This window comes from Pholcus phalangioides, unplaced genomic scaffold (genome assembly GCF_987345545.1).
Source record: "Pholcus phalangioides strain wild (caught in Gottingen) unplaced genomic scaffold, Ppha-v1.0 ptg000042l_1, whole genome shotgun sequence".
Lineage (NCBI taxonomy): Eukaryota > Metazoa > Arthropoda > Arachnida > Araneae > Pholcidae > Pholcus > Pholcus phalangioides.
In genome coordinates this window covers 22,976,083-22,990,688 of record NW_028301628.1, presented here as the reverse complement: position 1 = coordinate 22,990,688, position 14,606 = coordinate 22,976,083, and the positions used below count along the sequence as shown (strand labels likewise).

The window sequence follows — 14,606 nt, the reverse complement described above, 5'->3', positions numbered from 1 at the left end:
CTTCACGGAAGTCACGGTGAGAGAGAGAGAAAGGAACAACTCTCATGTTTATTCAATGCACGGTGTTTTGTTTAGGGGTAACTTAAAACTCTCTATGTGTGTATGTGTGTGTTCATGTCGAGACGACATTCATGTCAGAGTACTTTCACCGTTTCTCCAGTCAATTCGATGATAAGAACTCAGTGTGCGTCTTATTTCCATCCATTACAGACAGGAGCTCATTACCCTTTCAATAACGAGTGGTATATTTTTATTTATTATGTTTTTTTCATCATTCAGTTCAGGTTTATATTTTTGTAAAATATTTACAGCAAAATTTAGGCTAGAATAGCTCAGGTGGTTGAACATCCTACCAGAAGTCGAGAGAAAGTTTCATGTCAAGTGCCAATTGGTTAGATATACATTCCCGATTTACCTTAAACTTTTCTGCTTCAAAAAGGAAAGGAAGGGGAGAAAAATCCTCTCAAGAGAGTAAAATAGAGAATGCCGGCAATCACAGTTATGGGTATCAACAGCCCTAGATTTATTCTGTGAGCAAAAGATGCGTTACCTATACATAGAAAGCATTTTGACGCTGCTCAGTCAGTCTCACGATGGAAATGACTAATTTGTACGGTAAAGGAAGAGATAACCAGTAAAATAAACGAGCTTGTAGGACACTGTAGACAATAAAATTATTTCTTAAACACAGGTATCTTCGACAGCGAAAACAGTAGTGCCTATCGAATCACTAGAAAGTGTCCAACCCTTATCTGTACTCTTCAGATACTGGTTAAGACCTGCTAGTAACCCCCATTTAACCAGGCAGCGTAAACGTACGGTCCAACAGACCCCCCCCCCCCTTCTTATAGAAGGAATTCATTTTCTCAATTAACGCACGTGAACTCCTTCATTCTCCTTCATTCAGTAGATGCACTTTAGCTAAAAAGTGCTATCCAAATATCAATGTCATCCTGATCCCGACCGGGTTTTTTGAATAAGTGAAACAAGACCAGAACTCATTAATTGCTTCTATGAAGATGAAATTTGGCGGTAAAAGGTCATTTTGGCATCATTTCAAATGACGGAAACAAAGACAAAATACGTGAAGTATTTTCCTGGGACCATTACACTGACCTTCAGAATAAGAAAGAAAATTTATTTCAGTGTAAGAAAAAGAAACCTTGTCAGAATAAAAAAGAAAACTTGGAAAGAAAAACTTTACTTCGTACTTCGTAAGAAAAACTTGTTTCAGAGTAAGGATGAAAACTTATTTCAGAATATGTCTCAAGTTGGCTAAGAACTATTTACTGATCCCCGTAGGTACACCGGTGAAACACCAATTTCGGCAGCTAGAAACGCCGTCGTCGAAAAAATCCTCGAAGACAAGGAGAGAATAAGGGATAAAATAATTATCAGCGGCCATGACACTGACTTGCAATTAATGTGACAGATCAGCTGAACAAAGAGAAGAACGCGATTCATTCAAACGAATAAAACTCTAGATAAGTTCAAGTTTGTGCCTTTGGAATTAACAATGCACAAATTCATTTCTCAATACTTTAATATTATCACTAAAAATAAATATTCGAGTTTGATGGTTCCCACGCGTATCCATACGCTCGAGTTGCCACCCAACTCAAATATTATCATTATCCTGATTTGAGTTTGAGAATAGATTATGAGAGGAGCGTTGGATGGGGGGGGGGGGGGGGCGATCATCTTTTAGTAATATGCATTGACAGTGCTCGTGAAAATTATAGTAATCTAACTGTTAAAAATTTAAATACTGAAACAAATCTTCCCTGGTGACCAGCACATCCGTGAATTTGTTTAATAATTCTTACCTGTGATTCAGCCAAGACGAAGTTTCTTTCAGGACATCCTCCTTGGAACCCGTGCTTCCAGGTCGCGAGAACCACCGGCTTCATGGTATCATAGTCGTGTTGAGTACACACAGGGAACGGTTTCTGATCCGATTCCGCGGGTTTGTCTTCCTTCTGCATCCTCAAAATGACTTTATCGATGACTACGATCTCGTTCCATGGGACCATCACGGTCACAGTTTTCGGAAGGAAAGGATCTCTCTGGAAATGCAACTCGACGGCACCACCGCCGTTCACAAGTAAATCGAACCTGTAACCATATCATTATGTGAATGATACAGAAATGGGTCCGAAACTTCATGTATAGATCACACTGTACATCTTGTATTTGATCAACATTTAAGGATTGAATATGCAAATAAATTTTACAAGTGACTTTTCTATAGTCTGTGACAGGTAGTACTTTTAATTCCACTGAAGTAGGCTACTTAATCGGGCATGCACCTCGTCAATATTCATCCGGGGAATTTTAAACGAATTGGTACAAGGTGGTTATATAAATAAACTGATACTACTCAGACGTATGTAGCACCCATTCTGATAGAGGTATTTAGATGAAACTTGGATATATGGACCATAGGGACGAGAAAGATTCAATAAAAAATAGTTCGATTTTTGACGACCAGGTGAAAAGTTGGTGCCTTTTATCACAGTTTTCCTTTTTATTTTCCTCATGGGTCCATATAATTTACATTTCTTGTTTCAATGAAATGTGTCCAACACAGCGAGAGATACATAGGTCGGAGTAGCGTCAGTATAATTGAGCTGAGTTAGTGTCAATTTAAATATATTGACACTACTCCGACTCAGTATTCGTCAATACTCATCTAGATGAGAGATTTACGCATCAAAATTCAATTTTATTCCTCCAAATTCCGTCGAGGAGTGAAAGTACTCCTTCAAATTATAGAGAAAATTTTAATAGGTATATTTTTCTGTTTTACATCAAAAAGATGTCCCAATTTTTATAAAACTTCTTCCTAAAAATTTAGAAGGAATGAAATTACTTCTCAAAATTATTTTTTCTTATAACACTGCTCCGACCTATGTAACGCTCTCGTTGTGGTGGACGCATTTCCTTGAAACTTGGTGCATTCGTTACTTTGGGAAAAATATAACTGTGCGATATAAAAAAAGCGCCACTTTTTCTCCTGGAGGTCAAAATCGAACTATTTTTTTCCATTGAATCTTCTTTTCCTCCATGTTTCATTTATCATACCAAGTTTTACCAAAGTACCTCCACCAGATTTTTCCCATAGGTAAACATGGGAAGCCAAGATCGTGCAGCAACCCCTTTAAACGCTTTACCGGAGCCAAATTCAAAAGTTTATCCATCCGTGTTTTCACACGAGCCTTGGAACTGGTTTGTTTCCCGAAAGAGCAGTTTCACTGAAAGTAAAATGGATTACTGATTTACTTTTTCTTATCTCAGATGCTTTGAAAAACCACCTTCGTCGGATTTAGAATGTTTTTGTAGCCATTTCTGAAAACTATAATTTTTTATTCCAGCAAAATCACCCTCATTCCCGCAATTTCGACTAAATACTCCAGTTTATTGATGAGCCGCCGTAGGCCGATATGAAAAATTTGTTTTGTACAAGATTTATTATTCATTACTTTTTCGAACTCCGAAAAGCTATCTGCTCTTGAACCATCTAAAAACTAATTTTCTGACCACTGAAGTAAAGATTAAATTGAAAGCCGACTTGCTCGGCTTCAAAATCGTACAGCTTGCGACGGATTAATATCATTGTATGACTGTAATCAGTTCTGACATAAAATCTTGTACCCTTAAAGTCTACCAGAATTCGTTAAAATCCGTCTAGTCATTTCCGTCCGGGAATCTGCCAATGACTGATCAACGTTTGCCGATCCGTCTCCTGCACAAAATCTGTGTATCCTTTCAATCTTCTCATTCGAGACATCTAATTTCTCTACACAAAACGTTATTGTCTCTTCTAGCTGATCCGGCGATTCAGTAGATTGCTCAGGAAAGCGGAAACCCCCCCCCCCCCTATTATTTCTCCGAGAGCGGTTTTCATTCTCGTCTACTTTTTTTGATATATATAATATCGCACCAAATTTCTCTACATAATCTCCCGCATCACATCTTGAATCTGAAGTTGCTGAGACCGCTCATGATTTGCAGCTACAGATCAGATTTCAGCCTATCCAGGTGATTCTTCAGTTCCAATACATTTTCTTCCAATCTTTATACGCACTCCATGAGGTTATCCACACGATCAAGCATTCAATTCAGGAATGCCCTCCCGCATGCCAAAATCGTCTTGAAAACTCAGCAACAACTGATCATTGATCAAATCTCCATCCTCTAAGCGCGAGGTTTTCCGTAAAAAGTTCCAATTATCGGCTACAGGGCAAAGAGTTTTACCTTAAGTCGAAAGGGGGGGGGGGGGGATGGAGAAAAATTAATATTCCTTTGCTTAGAAATAACCAAATTACGTAGATCCAAACTATTATTCATGTGTATAGTATTTTTCCACCTTATAAATTATTCAAGAACATTCTTTGAAAATTCAAACATCCGGACATTCAGTCTTTTGACACTAAATGTGAATTTTTCACTAAATTTGAAATCGGTAGATTATTTAACAAAACTAATTATATATATATATATATATAAGAGAAAAAAAATCAATTTCCTTTGAGGCTAAGCCACGATTATTCGATTCTGTAAATGAGCCTCGAGTATTCCCATTAAATATTAATTGAACACCACATGATGTTTTAATTTCGCTAAAGTGAGATTGAAAACTCATTGTTAATTTACCATTCAGTGAACGACATTTTCCCCCGTAATATCATAATTTCATTTCCAGTTTCTTCAGATGCGTTATTCCCCAAGCGTATTCGTCATAAAATGTTATTTCCTGAAGAGATATGTCGTTGCTCTCTTTTCTTTTCTTTTTTTCAATTGTTTTCCGTTTATGGTAAGATGGTTTTCTTATTAAGTTAAATGAGATTCGTGTATAAAAACTGTTAATTGTAGATAGGAATAAATTGGAAGTAATTATTATTTCACAATCTCAACTGCTCCTTCCTTATTGAATGAATTAAAACTGATGCAATATTGGTGTATATTGAATGTTCAAATTATTTATGTTGATTTGGTACAGTAAAATGAGACTTCGAAGAGCTTTAATGTTTGCATTCAGTGGGAATTAAGGAAGTTGGCTTGAAGTTGAAATGACTATTTCATTTTTTAGAGCTGGTTATAATCATTGCGGTTATAAAATATTCATTTTGAAGAGTTAGATATAATAATTGTGAATTTTGAGTCATATTTTTTATTCTGGAGTTTTGCGAGCCACCTATCATAACTGCGACTGTCAGTTACCATCCTTAAGGATTTTCGAAAATCTGTTATAATCGTTGTGGATGTAAAAGAATCTTCTATCATCCTTGTGTATGTAAAATAATATGTTGCTCTCATTGTGGATGTCGAAGAATCTGTTATAATCGTCGTGGGTGTCAAAGAATCTGTTATAATCGTCGTGGGTGTCAAAGAGATTTTGTTATCATAGTTTTCTATGTTTTAGAACCAGTTATCAATGTTTAGTATGTGGGAGTCATTGATAATCCCGGCCGATTTTTTACATCGAGATGTCATTCTCGTGGCGAACTATTTAGAATGAGTAATCAACATAGAGATTTCCCAAAATCAATTAACATCTCTGAATGAAATATCATCAGAAAACAAATCTCTCATCTTGACAATTCGCTTACAGAACGTTTTGTCTTCACTTCTTTACTTCTCTTTTAAATATGAGTGAATTTTTGACACGCCTTGAGTGGGTTTAAAAAATATTTCGCCAACTCATTTGGTTTTGAAAGATCTCTAATACGCTAATATTTCTATGATTTCGTAAATATAAGCGTGAATAAAAATCTTGAATAGTAATGAATATGTCTAGTTAAATTACACAGGACGTAGTAACTGATATATTATTTGGGAATTCCTGAAACACATAATATCCAGATATAAGAGTTTGCTTATAGAATATATATCTGTTACAGAATATATAGTCTGTTTTTAGTATCAAATATTACTATATATTTGATACCGAAAACATAGCTATATATACTTGTATTATCAACAGGAACAGCCAAAGTCCTCAAAGTCCTCTCCTACTCCTTCCCAAACTCGTGTTGAAACTCCGGGTTAACAAATATTCGTTGATACACGAATCGTGAATTAATGTATCGGTTTTGAATCGTGACTCTGGTGGAATCGAAGGGATTCGCTCCGTGTGGTTTGCGTTCAATGCGTATATGCTGTGTGAAGATTGAATGGCTGGAAAACATTCCAGCATTATTTGTTTTATCGGGTGGAAATCGCTGTAACAAATAGTCCTATGCGTTTATGGGCTGTAGTACCTTTTTAGAGATGGGGGAGGTGGCGGGATACGAGATTCCAGAGACCATGCTTTATTTAGAAAAGTCTCATGTTTTGAAACGTTATTCAGTCAGTAGGTTTTTCCTATATCGTTTCTTATATTTAAACTTCTATTAATCACAGAAAAATTTCAGTGAATAGCTGGGCAGTTTAGTCAAATATAACAGTTTCAGTTAGGTCAAAATTTCAATTATTAGGGGTCTTTCACAAGGTCTTTTGATGACGAAAGCCATCTGCAGTTTGAGTCTTCAACACAGAGCCACTGTGATGATTTCATCGTCCCACCAAAGAAAACAAACGTTTCAGAATGTTAATTGAAGATTTTTTGTGGGTTTTTTGACCTGAATGCTTCTTTTAAATCATTTGATGATACTGGATGCATTTCAAGAAAGTTGCGTAACGAATTAATTTAAACGCTCGTATCTCAGTAAGTATGTGTCGCCTGATAGGCATTTCCAAGACAAACTGAAATATGCTACAATTGTTCTAATACCTCTCCGCTCTAGACACAAGGCTTGCGACACGCTGTCGTAACGAAATTGTTTTATGCTATATCTAGAGAGGTACGCAATGAAAATAAATTACAATTTTATCGCCTGTTAGCTATTCCAAAGACAAATCCTATGATACTCATTTCTTAAGTCATTACCTATAACGTGATTCGAAGTAAATAACGTATTCACGTCAAAACTTGCGGGGCGTGTATATGACGCAACCTACCCCTTATTTGGTTTTCCACGGTAAAGTCCTTACAAGTGTGTCCCAGAAAATAACCAAACTTCATGCTAATTTTCATAGGGAACACGCACCCTACAGTCCAGGCCAGTCAATCCAAGACGTTCACTTGCTCGCCACCCGACAAAATAGACAAAAAAAAACCCTGAAAGGTCAGAAGCTACATTCAGATGCAATAGTGCAGATTGTATTCCTTTTCACACCATCAGACATTTTTTCAGGAACGTTCGCAATCCTACAAAATGGTGAAATATCTACCTCCAAGCACAAGACAGTTGTAACTAGTACGAAATTATGGGTGTCTCGTCAGCTTTCCGTTTGATGGAACCTCATATATATTGCGAACAAGACATCGTTTGAGAATTTGTGAATAGTGATGTTAAGTTTAAAATAGACCATATATCACGATATATATTGTTTCCCATATCACAGAAGCCATCTCTTACCATCCAGTTTCTTGCGTTAGTGTCGAACCAGTCTTCGTAGACGGATCGATGCCAACGCGAACTCCTACCACTCCGCTTCCTGTGGTTCCAACGACTTGACCTCTGATTACACTAGTGCGGCTATTAGGATATTACAAGACACAAAATTGTTAATTTCTCATGTACTCAAATTAGATAAAAATATTATGTAATGAAACAGTAATAACAGTTTCCACAAAGATTAATTTAAATATGCAGATAGACGTAGTCAATGTATGTGGCACATTAATGTCTGTTCATGGCTCATTTCGGCCATTAGAGCTCTATCAAAATCACCTGCACGTCACATGCGCCCACAAAACCGCATGAATCACCGCACACTAACGGCTGTAATCGTGCCTCGAGATCTGCGGAGAGTGGGTGGATATCCATAAAGGCACTATCTCTCACTCTGTCCCCCACATCTATATGCTGTATTCCTCTCCCATTATAGAGATGTAGTTTGGCACCCGTATCTATAAAATAGAGGAATACCCACCGCTTATGGGTATTTATTCCGGGTCGAGGGAAACGGGTCGCCTGAAGCGTAAGTCGATAATGCTAAAATTCCTGTCAATCGACTTTCTTTTTCTCCTGCCACCCTCCGGATACGATTTTGTTTCCAGTTTTGTGATTTTTATGGCGAATAGAGGGTTGGGGTGATTTTAAGAGCTTAATATGGCATCCAGATAGAGACTACATGGTTTTAGGATATGTAGAGTTCCGCATAACGCTGTACATCATCGAATCCAGTTTTGAAATGTTTTAAGGGGGTTCTTATGCGCAAATTTGCAAAAAAAAAAGGCATTTTTCAAGTTTTACATACTATGCAATTTTCTGTGTCTAACTGTGCTCAACTTTTTGTTCTACGTGAACTAAAAATATTTTTTAAATATTTTAATATAAACTGCTGGCAGGCATTACACATGCTAATTTTTTTCACTAAAATACGTTTTCTCAAAGTAAAATTTTTGTTAGATAAGGAAATTTTTTTCGATTACCAACCATTCAAATGTCTTGGAACTTTGTGTGTCTCTCAACACTATGATATTACATACTTGAGCACGAGCTTTTAAGATTTTAATTGCTGGTAATTTTTTCTTGAATTTTAACTTAAAAACATGCAAATTTTTTTAAAAAAATCACCAAAATTTACCCATTGTGTTAAGACACACGCAAAGTTTCAAAACATTTGAATGAGTGGTGTTCGAAAAAAAATGTTCTTTATCTAAAAAGACTTAGTTTTGAGAAAAACGCATTTTAGTGAAAGACATTAGCATTGTGTAATGCCTGCCAGCACAGTTTATATTAAAATATTTTAGTACCCGTAGAACAAAAACTTAAGCACAGTTAGACGCAGAAAATTTCATAATATTTCAAAATTACAAAAATTCAAAAATGTGTTTTTTGGGAAATTTGCATAAAATGCAAAATATTTAGAAAATTATCTAACAATGCGAATAGCATAATAAGTACGAATGACAATGCTAATTCTTTAACTACGGCCAGTAGCAAAATAAATTTAACAGTCAGATGAAGATTAATCATTGATATTTGTTTGAAAATATGGAACGACTTGTAACGAGGAGATGTGATAGAATATTAATCATAGTTTTACATCCGCCTTAGATTAAAACATGGAAAATATTATCACGACATACTAGAAGAGAAAAGAAATTCCTCTCATTGGATTTGGACAAGAATTCGTGGGGATATCTACACAGTTCAAATTATTAATTATTGTTAATTTCCAAATGTTGAAAACCGATTCTAAAAATGTTTCAAGACTTGGTTAATTTAGCGCATATCAAATGGCAAGAATGAAGAGTTTTTATTCACGATCGCTCGATGAATTTATCAAAAGTGGTGTGGCGTATATTCCTCGTGATGTAAGAAATGTTTTACGGAAAATTTCACCATAATATTGTGTTAAAGAAATATTGGTGTTAAAATATCGGACGTGAAATGCCTGTGGTGAAACATGATGAAATGTCACAGAAGAAAAACCGGGGTGAACCATCTGGACCAGAGTTAAATGTTAATGGGGATGAAAAATCTCCGAGTAGGGATGTTAGAGGTAAAGAGTCAGGGAGAAATGTCAGAGGCGTGAAATCAGGGGCGAAATGTCTGGGACGGAATATCGGAGGTAAAATGTGTGACGAAAAATCTGGGGTTAAATGTGAAGGGGTGAATCATCTGAGGCGAATGTAGTGGACGTAAAATCGGGGGTGAAATATCTTGGACGAAAAATTGGCTGTTAAATGTAAGGGGTGAAGCATCTTACCCAAAATGTCGCAGACGGAAAATCGGGAGTGAAATTTCTGGGACGAAAAATCTGGGAAGAAACGTTGGAACGGAATTTGAATTCCATAAAGTGGGAACGAAATGTCGGGAGCAAAACGTTAATGGCGAAACATCCGAGGGATAATATTCCGAATCCCTTAAGAAAAATTTAGTGATTCACGTTTTTTAATTAGAGCTCATACGAAATCGTTCAGCTATATTTCTAGTTTGATAACGTTACATATCTTATAACAGCATTAGAATAATTCGTATATTTTTCATTCCACCGGGCAAAAAAGCTTCACAATCCGAACGTATCGATTGTACAATCCATATACTAGCTATACACCTCTCCAGACACCCAAAGCATTTTCAGTATTAAAAAAAAAAATGCAGATTTTCCTATACTCATAACACAGAATATAGAATCGCAAGATTAATCTCAAATGCACGAAATCCAGTTCAAGTTCCCAAATAATGCATTGAAAAAATTTCAAAACAAATAAATAAAACAAAAAAACAATACATTTTTTCTTATTTTGATTTATGCTACGATTCCGAAACACCACAATCCTTTCTTGAGTATCTGAGAGGGAGGAAAAAAAAAACACTTCCTAAAAACAGTTTTCAAGAAAGCATGTTATTCCCTTTCCCCATCCCTATCCTTACCATGAAAGAAATCACCATCGGAAACCAATTTCGTAGCATGCAATAGAATCTTTTACTTCTCTTCCCTCCTCATCATACCCGGCGACGAAGCAAAAAAGAATACAAAAAAAAAAAAAAATACAAAACATCGCAATATGCAATAGCGTATGCATATCCAATGCACTCGTTCCAAGCAACTTAGTGAATTGTTCGATACGAGCCTAGTATGCGTATGTGTGTTCATAAAAGTGAGGCCTTAAGTCTCTTAGGTATTCCTCCTAAGGAAGTGCATTCGAAGCATTTTTCTTCTGCTTCTTGATTCTTTCTCGTAGTGAAAAAACAAAAAAAACTTAAGAAAGCGTTTGGATATTCAAAAGAGACGAGAAAAACGGGGGTCTCGAACCCTTCCCTGAATTATTCATCGGACATAACAGAACATACTCAGCCAAAAAAAAAACAACAACACAAAGAATAATCCAGACAGATGTTTCTAAATACTAAATTTGCATACATAGAAAAGAGAATTTTTTTTTTCTAGAACATTCGAAAAAAATATTTTCTGGGATCAAGGGGGAAAAAAAAAATCTGTTTCGAGATGGCGTTGGTGGAGAACCTGAAATGTTATCAGTTCTCATCAACAATATCGTATCTGAAGAGGGAAAACACAAAACTCTCTTTTCTCACTGAATAAGGTACTATAATATGTAAGATGGAGAAGAGAAAAGTGAGTAATATATATATATTTTTTTGAGAATATCCAGTGTCGTTTACGTTTCATAAATAATAGAAATTACGAGAATCCTCTCTCCTCACATCGTTGAAAATCCCCGGATGTACGCGGAAAAACCTATCAAATTGTATCTGTTTTCGGGTAAGAAAAAAAAACAAAACAGATTTTTGAGAGCTCGTTTTCCTTGTGTGGTAGAGACTAAATTATTCAGAGTCTCGAGATCGAGATAAGAAAAGAGGAGAGAAAATACTATGAAGAATATATGAGATTGTGTACCATGATATGTACCACATACCATTCCCCTCAACAACAGCACCACCTCCGCCCTCCCCTCTTGTAAACCTCAAACATCTGTTTTTCTTGCTTTTTTTGTGGTTTTATAATACTTGCATGTACGAATGTTCCCGAAAATGTTTGTGTTAACCCTTAAATAGGAAAAATGCTGCTGGGTTTTTTTTTTTTTGCTTTTTTTAAGAAAAAACTTAAATCTTATAGTATTACCTTTTCGTGTAGCGGTTCCAGAACATACTGCAATGGAAAAAGAGAGAGATTGAATTTAGAATGAATAATATGTATAATGTGGAAGTTATGAGAAATGTGTATGAAAAATGTGTGTACATGCATTCATATTTTAAGAACATGAAAAGTAATGAATGTCTAACCTAAGAGTATTCAACCTTTAGAGCGGTACGGGCCACCGTGCAGCTTCGAAAACGTTAGATGTATTGATTTGGAAACGTGTGGCGAGACCATTAAGTGATCTGGAATAGCGACGCGGGCCACTTGAAGGATCTATAAATGCGCCGTGGGTCGATAAAGTGCTGTGGAACTATCCTGCGTTGATACGTATACACCGCGGGTCACTTAAGTGATCTGTAAACGCGGCACGGGTCATTTAAAGGATCTATAAATTTGCCGCGGGACACTTAAATGTGATGTAACTTTTCCGATTTCCACTGGAGTTATCTTGAACTATGCCGCGGGCCACTTGAGTTATAAGTAAATGTGCCGCGGGTCGCTAAAGGGCTCTGGGACTGGAACACGGTGGTTTCTAAATATGCCGCGGATAACTTGAGTGAACTGGCAATGCGCCGAGGTTGTTAGGCACTCGAGCGGCGTGGTGGCAAGATGCTCGTCTACCACCGTGAAGGTTGCTGCCACGGTCCTTGGTTCGAATCTGAGGGAGGATACATATAAGATATTTTCCCTAACGAACTTGAGGTGACCACCGATAGACAGCGCATGCATTTCCAACCCATCTCATTAATGACAGTAAATTGTGATATGGCCAGATTTGGTAAAGTAGCAGTAATGTGCCGCAAGTCACTTCAGTGGAACTATGTCGTAGGTCAATCAAGTGAGCCGCATGTCAGACGATATCGGACTGAGAGACGGGCCACTTGAATAATGTAGAACTACATCGCGTGTCACTTAATTCGTGTGCAAATAGGCTGCGGACCTCTTTAGTGACATGTGCAATATATCACATTAAAATTCACACAAATTAATAACAACACACGCACACATTTACAGGATATTTTTTTATGTTTTAATCATTTTGCAATTTTGTTTTAATTTTGATCATTTTCAGTTGAGGCTGTATGGCCCCATATCCCCCCACGCTTGCCACTTTATGGGTGGGATTCAGGATTTTACGAGGTGATTAGGAGTTGCATGGCCAAAAAAGGTTGGAAACCACCGGTCTGACCCTAATGGTAATTTCCACCGTAAAAACTTCTCATATTGTGTGGGTGTGTGATGGGTACTACCTCATTCATTCTTCAGATTTTACCTAAACAGTTTATGAAAATCCTGTATAATTTTACAATGGAAACCCATAAATATCATTCTTACTTTCATACCGTTATTTTCTGGTATTCAAATATTAATTTGAACACGGAAAAAAAGAACAAGAATAAGTAATATTTCAGATAAACAATTTTTCCATTGAAAATATTGAAAGGTGGCCATAATATTTCTGTTCGCAACACAAAAGTTCGTAGGTTGGTATTGGCAGTGAATGAAACACAGCGCGTATTTTCAGCATTGTTAGTAAACATAATATTCAGTTAGAAATTTGTTGGCAAAGTTAATTTCCCATCGAAGAGAAAACAATCATATTTCTCTGTGAAAGCTTGATATTTGTGATCTAGAACTCATACATATTGTAGAACGATGTACTTAAATATGAATGCGTACGTATAAAGATATGTAATATGTATATGGACCCAAAGGAAAAATTTCCATAAATCTATACCTGCCATTAAGAGCAATCTTCCTCGGTGATCCGCTCCTGAGAGATTCTTCCTCTATTAGGAACTGCATTCGCTCGAAGAAAGACGCGGTGATGGCCGGAGGCTGCTTTCTCAGCAAGATGTCCAAAGGATCGGCAGCGTTCTGGCATAATGAATGGTTTTCGCACTTCCCGCTCAAGCAGCATTCACTGTCGGCGCAGTCTATAAGCCCGTCTAAAGGAGAGGGGGGGGGGAGAAAATTAATTGAAAAGACAGAATAGAATTCTCAGTAAACTTATCATTGCCAAAAAAGATCCCAACAGTTTTACAGCAATACCCCGAAGTTAAGCGACTGATGGGACCGACGACAGCGTGTAAGTCGGGCAACGATTTTGCATACAAATACAGTATATGTAAATACATTGGTTGATATTTTAATAGTAAATTATTCCGCTTAAAAAATCTCCAACCAAAGTTCGAGAAATAAAATTTGACAGAAACATCTCGTTATTACATGGGTTGATGTTTTAATAGTGGCAAAAGTGTTGTGGCGATACGCAGCAAGACCATGTCCTTTATGGCACAAGTAAGCGAAATACCTGCTCTCCCTCAGAGCAATTGGACTCGCCCCCTTCTTTCATGCGCGTGTGCAGTGATAACAGGAGCAAAACAGTTGTGGACTTGCCGGTCGGAATATTGTCGAAATGTTTTCGAATAAATAACAGAATAGCTATAACAGAGTAGTAAAATTTGAATATGCTCGCAATGCACGACAGTCCCGCCAAGGACTACTATTAAACCACACATTCACCTCCTTCATTTTATTCTATGGAATTTATAACGAATGAGTGCATGTTGGAATGTACGTGCGTTTGTTGTGAAACTAACGCGAAGTTTGTTACTTAGACATTTTTGTTGCGTGTGGATATAGCGCTGTTAACTGTGTTTTGAATTCGGAAGCAGACATATTTTCTATCAAGGATTGCAAGCGGCTTGTGGTGCATCTGCATTAGGTGAATAGGAGCGAGAGGGACGCGAAAATGTGTAGGGAAATAGGCCGCTCCCTTCGTATCATACAGAGATTAGGCAGTGTCAACGGTATCCAAAGGCTTCCGTCTCGCTGGGAACACGTTGTAACACTGGTGGTTACATCAAAACCTGCCAAAAGTAGAATTTTGTATGTTTACTATATCTAGAAAATGTGAATAGTTGCCAATACTAAAAAAAAAA

General features: G+C 36.9%; 1 protein-coding gene across 2 annotated transcripts in view; it reads right to left on the bottom strand.

Moving 5' to 3' along the window:
* LOC149064670 (teneurin-m-like) overlaps nucleotides 1-14,606 on the bottom strand; it is a 264,163-nt gene that overhangs the window by 52,075 nt on the left and 197,482 nt on the right. For both annotated transcript variants that reach the window (XM_089254773.1, XM_089254774.1), the window contains 4 exons: nucleotides 13,400-13,610; nucleotides 11,644-11,670; nucleotides 7,464-7,583; nucleotides 1,827-2,115 (listed from right to left, as the gene is read on the bottom strand). In XM_089254773.1, coding sequence (XP_089110899.1) covers nucleotides 1,827-2,115; nucleotides 7,464-7,583; nucleotides 11,644-11,670; nucleotides 13,400-13,610 — 647 coding nt within the window. The remainder of the gene's footprint in view (nucleotides 1-1,826; nucleotides 2,116-7,463; nucleotides 7,584-11,643; nucleotides 11,671-13,399; nucleotides 13,611-14,606) is intronic.